The sequence below is a fragment of the Echinops telfairi genome, unplaced genomic scaffold (assembly GCF_000313985.2).
Source record: "Echinops telfairi isolate 266 unplaced genomic scaffold, ASM31398v2 ScPeMD7_22;HRSCAF=79, whole genome shotgun sequence".
NCBI classification, from domain to species: Eukaryota; Metazoa; Chordata; class Mammalia; order Afrosoricida; family Tenrecidae; genus Echinops; species Echinops telfairi.
The window spans coordinates 3402682-3417943 of record NW_022103919.1 but is presented as its reverse complement, the minus strand read 5'-3'; the positions used below and the strand labels follow the sequence as shown (position 1 = coordinate 3417943).

At 50.7% G+C, this 15262-nt stretch overlaps 1 protein-coding gene across 6 annotated transcripts in view; it reads right to left on the bottom strand.

The window, feature by feature from the left end:
- The window catches only part of ODF2 (outer dense fiber of sperm tails 2), a 43849-nt gene that overhangs the window by 20845 nt on the left and 7742 nt on the right, over positions 1-15262 (bottom strand). For all 6 annotated transcript variants that reach the window (XM_030885118.2, XM_045288541.1, XM_013007388.3 and 3 more), the window contains 10 exons: positions 13185-13355; positions 11747-11907; positions 10833-10962; positions 10126-10257; positions 5731-5802; positions 4451-4522; positions 4232-4348; positions 3319-3504; positions 2742-2851; positions 986-1121 (listed from right to left, as the gene is read on the bottom strand). In XM_030885118.2, the coding sequence (XP_030740978.1) occupies positions 986-1121; positions 2742-2851; positions 3319-3504; positions 4232-4348; positions 4451-4522; positions 5731-5802; positions 10126-10257; positions 10833-10962; positions 11747-11907; positions 13185-13355 (1287 nt within the window). The remainder of the gene's footprint in view (positions 1-985; positions 1122-2741; positions 2852-3318; positions 3505-4231; positions 4349-4450; positions 4523-5730; positions 5803-10125; positions 10258-10832; positions 10963-11746; positions 11908-13184; positions 13356-15262) is intronic.

Below are 15262 nucleotides of genomic sequence, written 5' to 3'. Positions count from 1 at the left end.
TCCATTATTTTCATTTCTCTTCTATCTCTCATGCTCTATATGACTCTCTCTATATATACACACACACACACACACACCGTACAATTGTGCCTATCGAACCCGGGATTACTTGTGGGAGGCTGGCCTTCCCTTATAGTCTGCTTCCATAGAGATTTCAGCTCTGGGAACACAAGGGGTCAGTCCTATAGTCACAATGGCTGGTCTCTTGCTTTGAAGAGATTTAAATGAGAAATTACAACAGACATGAATCTCCTTCTCAGATTGACTTTATGAGTGTGTTAAGCTTTTCTGGTGCATTCTCACAAGGCTGCAATTCTTCCGCTTCCAAGACAAAAATCCCACTACTGTTGAGAGGATGCTAACTCATAGTGACTCTGCAGGACAGGGTAGAACTGCTCCACATGGTTCCCAAAACTAGGAATGAACTTCACGGAAGCAGACAGCCCCATCTTTCTCCCACACACCATGTTGAATAAAAATAAAAGCCAGGCCTAAGCGTACAAGAACTGTACACATCAACTGGGTAGGCTCCACCTGCTGACCCCTCAACTCGCTGCCCAGTGCTTAGCCCATGGTGCCACCAAGCTCCACTCTCATCTACCTGCCACAAACCAAACTCCCTGCCATGGAGTCCACGCCAACTCATGGTGAGCGCTAGGACAGGGCAGAACTGTCCCTGTACGTCTTAGAGAAGCAGAAAGCCTCATCGTGTTCCCTCAGAGCAGCTGATGGTCTCAAACTGCAAACCTTGTCATTAGTATCCTACTGAGTAAGGCACTATGCCATCAGGGCTCCTCTTCCTCTCTGCACAAACAAATGATAATGTATCCCGCCAGGTCCCACGGCTAGCAAGAGCAGAGGCAGAGACAGGACTTAAACGACAGGGGTCAAGCTGCTATTGCCAGGCCCTCTGAAGCCCCTCTTGCTCAGCGCTGATACCCTTAGGACCCTCCACCCATGAGCCAGACCCCGCCTCGAGACACACCTTCAGCCTCTCATTCTCCAGCTTGAATGCAGAATACTCAGCTGTCTGCCGGTGTAGTCTCTCCACCAGGCTGTCCCGATCTTCGCGCATCTTCTCCTCCAGGGTTTGTTGTTGGTTTACCAGATCTGTCACCCGGCTGGCAGGGTACAGAGCAAAAGCAGACAGAGATTCAATAAATCACAGGCAGTCCTGCCTGCGTGAAGAAACATCTGACTTGTGGACGATTGGTACTTGCAGTATTATACAAATTTGCCCTCACTCTGCAATGACTGCACCAATTCCTACTCACGACAGACTCGCCGCAATCACCTTCACCAACACAACTGACGAGAAGACGAGGGAACCGATCCTGCTCTTGACCTGAGCACTGCCTGGATGTAGTCAGCTTCTGAAGAGCTGGGTCTCTGCGTGGTGTGGGGCCTAGTGTTGCTACCCATGCCACGCCCTACCTCTTGGCACCCAGCTGCTCCCCAATCTCCACCCCAAATGGCAGCTGCACTGCTTTGCCTTGGGTTGTCTGGTGAGAACGACTCACAGGTGTCAGTGAATTAACAGGGTGAATTGTGTTGGCCATCCTGCTGGGTCTAAAATGAACCATCTTCGAAGGAGGAAGGGGGATTATCACTGTCACTGAGAAAAAACGTCAGGAGGAGAGTACATCCTTTGGACCCGAAGATCCCTGTGCATTGAACCTCCCCTGGGGCTACAAGACAGCTTTGGCACTAGAGCAGCGGCAAAGGAGCCGTAACAACAGAACCAGGAGGCAGAGCATGAGGCAGAGCACCGGACTTCCCAGGCCACAGAGCTGATGAAGTTAGTGCTTTGGGAGAGGAGACGGGCTTGGGGAGAGGGCTGCATCTGGGAACTTAAATGGGGAGCGGGTTTGCTGGACCACAGAACTGGGAGTGAGTACCTTTGGGCTGAGGCTTGCAGGAGTAGCAGACCCTTTGGGCATTTACTTAAAGTGCTTTGTAATAACATTGCCCGACGGGGGCAGAGGTCAGGACAATGAGGGTGAGGACCACAGAGATGCCTGCCTGCAGATACGGCAGTGAAGAAACCGTCCTGTCTGAACAGCAGTATCCTGAGCATCTCCTCCCTGAATCGTTCCCAGTCAACATGCTAATAAACCCCACAATGAGCACGGTCTAGCAGTTCTGGGTGTCACTGCAATGAATTATCAGACCCAGCTGAAAAGCGGAGTGCTGGGCAGGGAGGGTCACTGAGGATGACCAAATGGTTACTTGACAGCTCAAGAAAAACCGAAGTTCAAATTACCTGCAACTGAATAGTCACTTTTGCCCCCGCTTCCTATGCCATAGCACTGACCTGCTGACCAGCTGGCCTTGGCCAGACAACTGAATGAAGGCAAAGAGATCATCAGCTGTCCCCATGCCCCAAGACAGGAACGAGAACCCCACAATGCCATCTGCCATGCTGCAGACTGGGAACAGAGGCAATACCTTCAGAGACCAACTTGGACTTAGGCCCCGGAGGGCAAGGCCAGGGCTTTGTGACCAGAGAAGCTCAAGCCCTCAGGGTGCCTGCCAGGAGGGAAGGATCCTAGGGTAAGGCCAGAGCTTGCACTTCAAGCTGGAACTGGCTCAGGGCTACCCACATCTCACCCGATAAGAGTCCATGCCCCATGGAGACCCAATGGCAACCACCTGAGCGGCCAGACCACGGGGCTCCTTCCACTACACACCCAAGCCTCCATCAGCTCAGCCACCCTCCCTCTCGGCACACAAAGACATACTCGTTCAGGACGATGATTTCCAGCTCAAGGTCTCCTTTGTCTTTCACAACTTGGTTGTAGCGAGTCCGCCATGATTCCAGAGTAGACAAAGCTTCAGCAACATAGAGATCCTGGGAACACAGGACAGACAGCAGGGCCCGTCAACCTGATGGTCAGCACTGAGGTCTCAGGGAGCCATGGGCTGGCCTCACCTTGAGTGATCCCACACCCTGGAAGCTTAAACCTCACTCCTGCAAGTCACCTTGTTAGAGAACACCGAGAGGGATCATGGGAGCTCAGGTCCAGACTGTGAGAAATCACATACTGGCAGACTCCAAATCCTTCCTTACCATCAGAATGCCAGTGGCTAAATTACTCGCCCACCCATCTGACCCTACAACTCCCACCCTCGGCCAACCAATCAGCTCACCTACCAGCTCACACCCCCTTTCCACCACCACCTGGTCACTTCTCGCTAGCTTTTCCACTTCTACCCACCTATCCATCCACCCAACCCAACCTCCCTCATTAGGTAGCCCTCTCGGGGCAGACAGGAAGTCAACCAGCCCGAACCCCGACTCCACCCCAGGCCTGTCACCTTGTCAGCAAGCTGCACGTGCAGGTGCTCGGCGTACTCCTCGCTCTTCTCAGCTCGCTCCTTCTGGGCTCGGATGGCCTTCTTCAAGGTCTCTTTGTCGCGGTCGCCCTTCTGCTTCAGTTCCTTCAGCTGCTCCATGATGGCCTCTACTTCTGCCTTGTGCTGGTTCCCGCTGCGCTCCAGGTTCTGGGAGGAGGCGGGGACCGGGAACAAATCCAGGGAGAGGGAAAGAGACAAGAAAGGCGGTGGGGAGGCAAGGCAGGAGAGTCATGGGAGAGAGGGTTGAGAGAGACAAGCCAAAGGGAGGAAGCAGAGAGAGAAGCCAGTTAGCAAGCATGTGGAGGCTGTGAGTGCCACTGGTGCAGGCCAGACACAGCTACTTCTGGTTCCCCAAGGCCACTACCTTCCCAGCTCTTAACCCAGCGTCTCCACGTCAGGACAGAACAGCCCTGGGATCCTTCTCCCGGGCTTCTTAGCACTTATCACACTGGGCTTTAATGTCTGGTTTAGGTCTGCGTCCCACAGGAAAGGGCAGGGGCCACACTGGACGTGTTCAGCTGTGTGTTTGCCCAGCGAGCACAAGCAGGAAGGGAAAAAAAGCTAACTCAGGAATAGGCTGCCGTGCCGTCTGTCCTCACTTCCTTCTCCTCATACCTCACGCACTCGGCAGGGGGATAATCAGCCAATGATCAGAGGCTTCAGGTTCAGAAGATCAATGGGCTCACACATGCACACTATTTGAGATCAGTTGCCTTAAGAACAGGGTCTCTGTTCACTGCTCTTGCCACGGCACCCAGATTCTCTCAGAAGCATGAGTGCTTTGGCAAAGCCAGGCTGGGTGTGAGATGCGTGGCCAGGCAGCTGTCCAGTGGACTGCCAGGCCCTTGCTCCCGCTTCCCCACGGTGGGAGTACCTTGATCTGCATACACAGGCGACTGTTCTCCGCCTCTTTGCACCGAAGCTGAGCCTGCAGATGCCCCCGCATGGACTCCATGGACTTGGAAAGCTCAGATGCGGACTTTGCTTGAGCCTTAGGAGAAACGGAGTCGGTGACGATGACAGAGCCAGCCTTCGAACCCAGCACTCCCCCTCCCAGTGCGCTCTCTCTCGATCCCTGTCTCAGGGATGGTACCTTCTCACACTGGATCTCCTGCAGCAGCTCCTCGAGCTCTTTGTCCTTGTCTTGCAGGAGTAGCAGCAGGCGCTGGGAGAGAATACACAGGCATGTGCTCCCTGGGAAGGGGGAGGAGGACCAACCCACGGGGCACAGAGAGAGGTCGGGGAGTATCCAGCCCCAAGGGCCCGAGAGCCAAATGCACCAGCCCTGTATTAAACGGTTTTGTTTTTTACAGTCAGTGCATAATTCTTTTACAATAAAAAAAAAAGTAGAATCGTGGAAGCCATTAAAAAACACCCAAGACCCTCCAAAGAAATCCCATAATCCCCCCTACAGCCAGATAACCACTGCTAACAAACATGATGAAAGTCACATAACCTACACTCTCACATTCGCCATGTCGCCATCAACTGTCCCACCTCTTTCGAAACAGCTTGGTTTTCCACTCACGGGCGCATCACAGTTGAACCACTTTATCCACAACATGCTGTGCTTACTTACATGTCACAGGAAGAGGGCTGAAAGGGCCCATGTTTTCTCATCTAGCCTATTTTCCACAATTCCAGACCAACACACAGCAGCAGCAAGAGGAAACAAGAAGGCTAAGGCCCGGAGCTGGGGATACGGGCTTAGGAATGATCACCGGGATGGCTCTATCTCCATGCCTCCCTCGCCCAGGCTGGCAGTTTCCAGGGGCCGTTTGGACAGCCATCAAAGGCCAAAGGCCAAACCTTGGGAAAACGACCTCCATGTTCCTTCCCTGCTTTGGAGACCCACCATGGGCATGATGAATACAGCGGGAGCTCCAAGAGGGGTTGAGAAATCTATTCTACTTCTGGTCCAGACCTGCCAGCTGCTTCACCACTTTATACAGATGGTCATGGGACCCCAACCCCTCCACCGCCTTGTTTCTTCCATTCATCTTTGCAACATGCCACCTGGGGAGAGACTGAAATTGTTCAGTCCAAAGGGAGGCCTGTCATCCGTACTCAGAGTCAGGAAATCCAGGCATCTGAACCTGATGATCTAAAAACCCATCAGCACATAGAAGCAATTACAGAAAATTGATCCACAATTTTGCCTTAAATAAAAGCTCTTCTGTAGTAAAATGAAAAAAAAAAAAAAAAGAAAGAAAATCCATCAGCATGATCATCATCCCAAGGGGGGTGTCTGGCTTTGTGGTTCCAGATCTCGAGTGACCCACGAGACTAGCCCCGTGGAGTAGCCAGGACAGGGAAGATCACCCCATTTTCCTGTTGGGGGGTTGGGGTGGGGGTGAAGGGGCTTTATGTTACCGCTTTCTCTGAGTCTGCTTCTGCCAGCCGTTTCAGCAGTGCTCCTTGTTGCTCCATCAGCCTGTCGGAATCCTTCGAGGGAAGCAAGGGGAGACCCAAGTTACCGAGCAGTAAACCCAGGCGTCTATGTTGTGTTGAGTCTTTCCCACAAACCCTGTTTCCTTCTAGGACAAATGAAACCAAGAAAGCCCACATCACCCTCCCACCACCTCCCACGGCTACCAGCTCAGACATTTTCCTCCCAGCCTTTCTCTAGGCAAGCGTGTGTCTCCACTTGTACCTAGAAAAAGGTTCTCCTTTCTTTTTAAGGGGGGTGGGTGGAGGGAGGAGCGACAGGGAGAGAGTCACGTGTATTTTCTCAAAAATGGTATCATATTATATATTTGTGCTGGGACTTTATCTGGAGACATTTCCATAGCAATAAAAATCATTCTGCCTCCTTCTAACTCAGTGTATAGTCATCCAGTCTATGGATAAAAACCAAATACACTCACTGCCATCAAGTTGATGTCTACTGACAGCGACCCTATAGAACAGGGTAGAATGGCGCCTGTGGGTTTCAGAGACTGTAACTCTGTACGGAATAGAAAGTCTTGTCTTTCTCCTGCGGAGCAGCTGGTGGCTTTGAACTGCTGACCCTGCGGTTAGCAGTCCAATGTGTAACCCAGTGCACCACCAGCAGCCTATGGATCAATGGGCCCTTGCATTTTCCGCTCCTCCGCACTGATGAGTACTGTTCCCAGGTCGGCAACTCCACACACTGGAACAGCAATGGCTGGGCAGGGACAAAGTGTCACTCTAGGGTTGGTACTAAGAGGAGGAGTGGGTGGGTCGGAAAGGACTATGATTTGTGGCTGCATTAAAGCCTGCTGAGACGCCCTACAGATGCCACCGATTCCTACTACCACGAGCAGGGCCTGGGTGCTGGGCCACCCACACCCACTGGCACAGAGTAGCAGGCAACCTCTCTCTGTTAGCCAGTTGAATTACCAGTGAGGAGTCCCAGTGGTGCGCAGTGGGTTACACATTAAGCTTTAATCACAAGGTCAGCAGTTCGAAACCACCAGCCATTCCATGGGGAAAATGATGAGGCTTTCTAGAACGGTAAAGATTCCTTCTTGGAAATCCACAGGGGCAGTTCTCCTCCATCCTATAGGGTCACAATCAGTCAGAATGGACTCATGGACCATAAGTCTAAGATTTGAATTACCAGTGAGGCTTTACGTACGCCTATTGGTTAATCTCCACTCTTCCCCTCCTCTGAACTGCATGCCAACAGTCTGTGGAACCCTCCCTGTTCTTCCCAAGCACCTGAACCTTTGTTCTGTGACCCGTAGGAGGAGGTCACCACCACCACCACCCCACTCCTACATGTCCCCTACATAAGCCAAGTGAAAAAAGGCTTCCTGTCTCCTGAAGTCTCATTGGGACCAAGGAGACGGGAGAAGCCAGCACTGTGCTTTCTCCAGCAACAAGAAATCAGAACCCACGGCAGAAAGAAGGCCTAGGTCTGGGACCCGAGATCGAAGCTGCCCTCCCTCATTGCCCCTTGGACCTGTGCCTGTGCATGTCGTGGGGACATAAAACTACCTGACTCTTCTGCCACCATAGGCAGGCACACAGCTCACCAAATCCCCCAGCTCCAAGGGACACTATCACCGCACCCATTTTACAGATGAGACTGAGACCAGAAGTGAGGCAGGCTGCCCGAGGGGTCACAGATGGAAATGGCCCTGAAGCAGATTCTAACTGCAAGCACTCTGCAGGTTCCCCACCCCTCAGCGCTTCCCCGGTCAGCACTCAGATGTAGGGGGAGCAGGGGTGCTGAAGGACAGGCAGGCACCGAGATCAGAGCCTCAGCTCAAATAGGAGCACCGGTTCCAGGTGTGAGTCCAGATTAGCTAACCCTTCATCTCCAGCCAGCGGGAAAAGGTTTCTGGAGGCACTGTAGCACACTAACGGACAGCACGCGTACCTAGCTAACACACACCTCCTCTCTAATTCTCGCATCAGCCCATCAGCAGATCCCATCCTACAGGCGGCAACACGAAGGTCAGAGAGGCAACACTGTCCAGGTACAAGTATTTGAGAGACTAATGTAGCCAAAACTAGTAAAATAGATCGAAATAATCTCGCAATCCTAAATTAAGCACACCAGCACCGTGTCCCTGGGTGTTTACAGTAAGATTTGTAACAGCGCCGAGACCCGGTCATGGTGCTGAAATGAAATGCCTTGGGACAGTGCTTTTAGCCACATCGTTGTCACTCCCACCCAATGAGTGGGCGGGACCACGCAAACAGGGTGTGTGAAAGTCTCAGGGGGCGGGTCAGTAGGAGAGGCCGTCTCAGAAGCAGGGAGGGAGCACAGCAGAGTGCATGTGTGATCCCCATCTGCAACGGCAGGAGCAGCCGTGGGGCCTCAAGTCGCAGCACCAAGACCCTGAGACAGAGCACAAGCAGCATGCTGAGCAGCAGCACCAAGACCACGACACAGAGAGGCAGGTAGCAGGCTTCCTAGGCCACGGAACAAGGCAGAGGACCAAGGGACCACGGGGGTGAGAAGCCAAGGACCAGGAGTGACATGCCAGCCAGTATGGCTAAGAGTAGCACTGTGCACAAAAAGAACTGTATCCTTCAGTTTTCATAACCGGTTGGCTTCCCTAATGAAGCCCATAATCTCAGAATAGTCTGTGAGTTCTGTGGCCATTGCAACCCAGCACTGAACGCAGCAGAGAAGGAGTGTGTCCTGGGAGGGATGGTTGCTGTCCTAACAGGGCGGAGGAAATTAGAGGGTGGGGGCATTTCTGACTGCTGCCTTGTGGCAATCGGCCTCGTGCTGGTATGGAACTGGATTCTCCTGCTCCCTACTGAAGACAGAAAAGGTCGAATGTGGCCTCCATGCCATTTCCTCAGTCAAAAATGGAAGATAGCAGTACAGGTTAATGATCTCAGGCCTCAAGGATAGAACTGAATCAAGTTCATAGAACTCATGTGGAGTGAAAAAAGCAAACTATAAGGAACACACATGGAGCAGTATCACGTATGTAAAATCTAAAAATATGTCATATATACGTTGTTTAGGGTGACGTATGTGGTATAAACCATCAGGCTCAAAAGAAGAGTTCCTTCTGAGGGGGGAGTAAGATGAGGTTCTCGCCAAAGCCTGGCACAAGAGGGACTGGTTTCATTTGTACGCCTAGAGCCTCAGTGGCGGAGTGAACCATGCACACAGTCAGCAGGTGGAACTGTCTGCACCTGTCACAATGTAAAGTCTCAGAGACAGGGTTCCTATGAGTCCAAAGAGACTCAGTAGCTGTGGACGGATGGAGCAGGATGTATACCACTTTGCATTATACTATAGAACTGAAACATGGACTTTAAAAAAGACAAAAAACGAGAGACTGACAATGTTTTAAAAAAGATCTAGAACCAAGAGAAATGCTGTTTTATCAGCACCGGCACTGTGAGGCTCTCAGCATCCCTCCGGCTGGAATCAAACAGGAACACTACTCTTAATGGCTTTTCAGCATCAACAGTCCCCCGCAATTTGGGGGTGCCATTTATGCGCCTTCCTTCTACTTACACAACTCGGGCTTGCACTCTCCTGGCTGTGCCTCGAAAATGGGCTGAACACCTTCCTTGACTCCCCACTGTCCCTCTCCTGACCTCTAAGGTTCCTCCCGGGCCTCCCAGGTCAGTTTCCACAACAACCAAGACAGTTTCTGCCTAATGGCTGCTTAGCACTTTGAGTGATCCCATTAAATCCCCCGGGGTTTGTCAGACCAGACTTCAGTTAAGAAGTCTTTCCCTCCAGCCCCACGGATGGACCAGAGGATGTACACTGGTACAGATAGGAACTGGAAACACAGGGAATCCAGGACAGATGACTCCTTCAGGACCAGTGCTGAGAGTGGCGATACCGGGAGGGTGCAGGGAAGGTGGGGAACCAATTACAAGGATCTACATATAACCACTTCCCTGGGGGATGGACAACAGAAAAGTAGGTGAGGGGAGACATCAGACAGTGTAAGATATAACAAATAATAATTTATAAATTATCAAGGGTTCGTGAGGGAGAGGGAGCGGGGAGGGAGGGGGAAAAAAATGAAAAATGAGGAGCTGATTCCAAGAGTCCAAGCGGAAAGCAAATGTTTTGAGAATGATGAGGGCAACGAATGTACAAGTGTGCTTTACACAATTGACGTATGTATGGATTGTGATCAGAGTTGTATGAGCCCCCAATAAAATGATTAAAAAAAAAAAAAAGATTTCTCTTTCACAATATTCTCTCCATTTTAGAGATGAGGTGACGGAGGCTCAAACAGGAGGGGCATGTAGCCCCAAAGGGATGGAGCTCAGTGGGAACCCTGCTGTCCCCACGGGCCAGGAGCTCACCTCTTTGCAATGCTGTTCCCTTAGCAGGTCCCGGAGGGTGCGGTTGGTCTCCTCAAAGGTGCTCAGCTTCTGCAGGAGAAGCTCCTTCTGCCTCGTCAAGGTGTTGATGTCCGTGCAAGTCATCTGTTTCTCCTAGAAGACAAGCTGGTGGACTCAATGTGCGGGGGAGGCGGCGGGAGAGGGTGGCGGCACAGAGGCAGGAGCGGTGGGGAGCTTACGTAGTGCTGGGTGCCAAGATGCTTAACTAACAACAACTAAGGTCTAAGGTCCTGTACAGGGTCAGGGTCGTTAAAACAACAGGTTTCCAGGAGGATGGAGGAGGTCGGACTAGGAGGATGGACAGGACTCAGAATCTGCTGCAAGAGGAGGGAAGAGGGCCGAAGAGCTTCCTGGGGGTGGCAAGGGAGGAGGGATGACACTTGGTGGCTTAGACTTGCGGGAATCGGCCGCAGGCCTTGCCTCAGTATGACCCTGGGAGACCCATGATGAGGTCTCCTCAGAGGCCCTGGCCACCAGAGGTCATCTTTAAGGGCTAGCGGTCTGGGGAGTAGAGTACGGGGGAGGGGCTTAGAGGCCAATGGTGTGCTCTCTGAGCTTGATTATGTCATAGTCAGCCTGGTGACAACACAAAGACCCCCCCCAGGCTGGGGTACCCCTTCTGAGTCCAGCGCCCAGCCCTGGGGTTGTCCAGCTTGCTGGCCTCCTACCGTTTTCAGCTTTCCGATGGTATCCTTCAAGGCCATGACCTGCTTGGCTGCAGCAGCGCCGTCCATCTCGGCCTCGACCAGTTTGGACATGAGGCACTCCTTCTCCTGCTGGAGGTGTTTCTTCTGAAGCCTGGGGCCGGACAGAGCGGCTCTGTGAGCGCTCCCGGGCCCTGCCCATCCAGAGCTCCGAGGCTCGCCTCACAATGCCCTGCCAGGTCCCTCTCCTGGTCAGGGACCGTGGGGGATGGGAGGCAGATGGCGCTTCCGGCCTGAGTAGCCTCTGGAAGGGCATGGGTCAGAAGTCACTGTCCCATCTAGGCATCAGACCAGGGCGCCTCCACAAGGGTGATGCCACCAGTGGTCCTAGCCCTCACCCGTGCGGCCTGTCCTACATACCACTACCATGGGCTCCTGTCCACTTCTCCCAGATGCACTGTTGAGCACCCCCATCTGCCCTCCACACTGCAGCCAAGCCCAGTCACTCCATTCCCCTGCTTCTGAAACCTCCCTTTAATGAGCTGGTCCTGGCCAGCCTCACTGAAACCTCTTGCTTTCTACCCACCTCCCTTTCAGGTCCTGGCCCTCTGCCCATTTTTCAATTGCAAACTTTCCCACGCACACTGCTCCCACTATCTCGCATGCTTCTGACCCCACCCCCCAAGATCCCACCTGGTGTCAACTCTTCCAGAAACCTTTCTCCACCTGACATCATCGCATCTAAAAACCCTTCTCCACCAGACATCTCATCTAGAAAGCCTTCCCTCCTCCCACTATATTCCTCAGACTGTGAGCCCGTAATGCAAAGGGGCAATTCCTTGTGTGACTTCCTTGTGTTGACCAGCTACCCCTGAGGCCAGAGGGTCCTCTCTGGAGCTGAGCGCGGCCCGGCCTGGGGGCGGCGGGTGCCATCTTACACGGTGTAGTCCTTCTCCTCCTTGATGCGCTCGATGTTATGCCGGAGCACTGTGTTCTCGTGCTCAGTCTCAGCCAGCTCGTGGGCCACCTCTTCTAGTTCTTCCTTCCGCTCCTCCAGGAACCGCTTGGCCATCTGGCGCTCGCCCTTCTGCATCTTGACCTGCACAAGGGCACGCAGGCAAAGGCCAGAGGGGAGGTTTTACCTCACGGCTCACAGTTACACCTATCACTTTGCCCCCAAATATGGACACCTCGGATTTTTGAGAACACTGTAGCTATAAAGATCCTGTGCCAGGGCTTTTACGGGAAGCAATCTCAGTGAAGCCTTCCAAGGCCTCTCTGGGTAGATAGCATTTCTCTCCCTTTATAGAGGAGAAGACTGAGAGGAGAGCCAGGATTCAAGCCTTGTGTGGTTCAGCTGGCCTATCATTGTCACTAAAAAGTCCCCAGCACCTGTAGGCTTAGAGGAAAGAGGCTGTTGCTAGGCAGCCAGCCCCAGGTTCTCCAGAAGGTTCTTAGGGCCTCAGGTACAGGGTGGAGGATTAAAGACACAGGCCATGTTAGCAGTCAAGACCTGGATCGATTGGCAGGTCCAACTTCCTAGTTGGGAGTCTTGGACATCCGGGGGTCTGATTCCAATTCCATTGCCATCTCCCGTCCAAAGAAATGGTTGAGCAAGTAAGGTCAAATTTCCTTGGCCTCTTTGGGGCTATTTTGGTTGTCATTTCATGTCTAAAATAGGGTCAACAGCTTAATGATCAGATAGAGACTGGTGGGACCCCCAAGACTAGGTCCCTTAGCCAACCTTCAGGTCTGAAAGGGAACTCACACTCAGGGCTCAATTTTCAGCCAAACAACAGGCGGGTCTATAAGGAGAACAGTAGCACGAGAGGTTGGCTCACCTTTGAATAATGAACCATTTGAAACCAAAAAGGCGGCAGTGACACAAGGGCAAAGTTTAAAAGAGTTGGGAGAGAAGGAGGAAGAGGAGGAGGAGGAGGGAAAATGGGAAACAGAGTAAGACGAGTGACATGACGTTATGGGGATGGTAATCCATGACATGGAGCAAAATCTGTACGGGCTGTTGAGTGGAAAACTGATCTGCTCTCTCTACCCTTACCTAATTGACAGTATAAGAAGTTTTTAAAGGTAAATTAGTAAAATGGGGACAATAATACTCCCAGCTTCATCAGTTAAGGAAAAAAATAATTGAGACAAGCCATTCATGGAGTGCAGGAGGGTAAGAGCCAGCCTTGCGTTAAATGCTCAGTGTAGCTGGCCCCTATATGGAGCTGTCCTCAGCTACCCACAGTCCTGGGCCACTTGGGAAAGTAGAGGAGGCAACAGAGGCAGGCAGTCTGTGGGGAAGGGCCACCAGGACTTCACTGGCCATTTGCATGCATCCTCCCACATCCCACAGTCCCCCAATCACCTCACCTCAGACTTGAGACAACCAACCGCGTTCATTAGACTGTCAATTTTCTGATCATAACGGTTAATTTTACAGTGACCAGAGTCGTCATCTTCTGTTGAGAGGTCGCTTAAGCGCATCACTGAGACCAGTTTTTCTGAAGATGGTGGCGTGATTTCCAGGCAATGAGGTGGATTCTGACATAGACGAAGGAGAGACATGAACCTCAGACATCCGTCCACCACGCCTGGTTGTCCCCTTTGTTAAGAGGAGGGGAAATGGCCAACAACAGGGACCCAGGGAAGAAGCATGGGCAGCGCTCACTCGATGGCCCATATTTAAATGTTTGGAAGAATCACTTAGACCGAATTTAAAAGCTTCATGATAATGAGAAGTTGGAAAAATAAAAGATATCAAAAAAAACCTGGCAGAAATACTAGTACCCAGAATTGGCAGGTATAGGGCAATAGACATCTTCTATTGGGTGGAAATGAAATATTGCGAAAGTATTTTACGTGACTCAAGAATGATCAAAGTTTGAGAAACGATGTACAAATGCGCTTTACACAATTGATGTGTGTATGGATTGGGATAACAGTTGTATGAGCCCCTAATAAAATGTTAAAAAAAAAAAAAAAAAAAAAATTAAAAAAAAAAAGAATGATCAAAGGTGGATTAATTATGGGGTGGGCCAATCTACAGTAAAAGGTGTAGGAACTCAAATAGGGGGCAGGTATTTTTATGACACGAAGACATTTTGTTTCTAGGACTGATCATTGATACTTTGACTACAGATAAAACAGTAGGAATGCATACTGAACTTTTAGAATGGTGTTATGGTCTGGAAAATACAGCAGCCTGAAAGATATAGAATCCTTTAATGCATATGTTGGGCTGCATACTTTTCTTTGAAGACTCCATTAAAAACAGTAACAAAGTATTATAAACTGAAGTCAAGGTTCCCTTGGATTTTTGATATACTAAACTTGACTCTCCTGTTTCTTTTTTCCCCCCCCCCGTAAGTTTATTCTGACACACTACCTAATTATCACTTCTCCTGGCAGGTGCGGCTCTTTGCCCTGTTAGGCTGAGGTGACTAATCTTCTGTGCCTGGTTTTTGGCTGTCAGGATCAGAAAAGAGTACTCAGTAAGGGTCTTCATTGTTTAGCGACTAGGACTCACAGGGTGTGATTTAAAAATTGCATGTGCCCTTTGCCTACAGCAATTCTATTTCTAGGGATTAAGTGAGAGTAACTCAGAATGCCAATCTGTTGAAATTCAAGGCAAAGGTGAAGTTAAATGTAGAACAAGATAGTACTGGTTAAATCCATACTGGTACAAACACACACACAATGGAATACGGCCTTAAAATAAATCATGTGCAAAATAAATAAATCATGTGAAGTGTAGATATAATCAAGATAGGTGAAACAAAAAAGATGTTGACACACAGCAAGTAAAATATGATCCCATTTTTACAAAAATTAAAAGAATGTAACAATTCCATACGTGAGTTAAGGCAGCCTTCCCATTTAGAGTTTACATGGAGTCTCTTATATGGGTGGCGGGATCAAAAACAGTTTTTAAAGGAAAAGGGTTCTTTTACTTTTTAAGAGTATAATAATATCAAATCTACAAATACCATGACTACCACCTTAAAACCCACTGCCAGCAAGTCAATTCCGACTCCTAACAATCCTACAGAACAGAGTAGAACTGCTTCCTAGGGTCTCTGAAACCGTAAGTCTTCTTGGGAGTAAAAAGTCTCAACTTGTTCACACAGAGTGGCTGGTGGGTTTGAACTACTGATCTTGTGGTTAGCAGCCCATCACTTAACGCTGAAGCATCAGGGGCCCTTGATTACGCAAAGTGTGAGAGAAGCTGGTGCTTTTGTTTCTGGCTGGGTCATGCTTACGCACGGGCCACTCAGGTGCATTCAAGTTTGTAAAACTTCACTGAATGGGAACCGATGACAAGGATCTACATGTGACCTCCTCCCTGGGGGATGAGCAACAGAAAAGTGGGTGAAGGGAGACATCGGACAGGGCAAGACATGACAAAATAATTTATAAATTATCAAGGGCTCATGAGGGAGGGGGGAGCG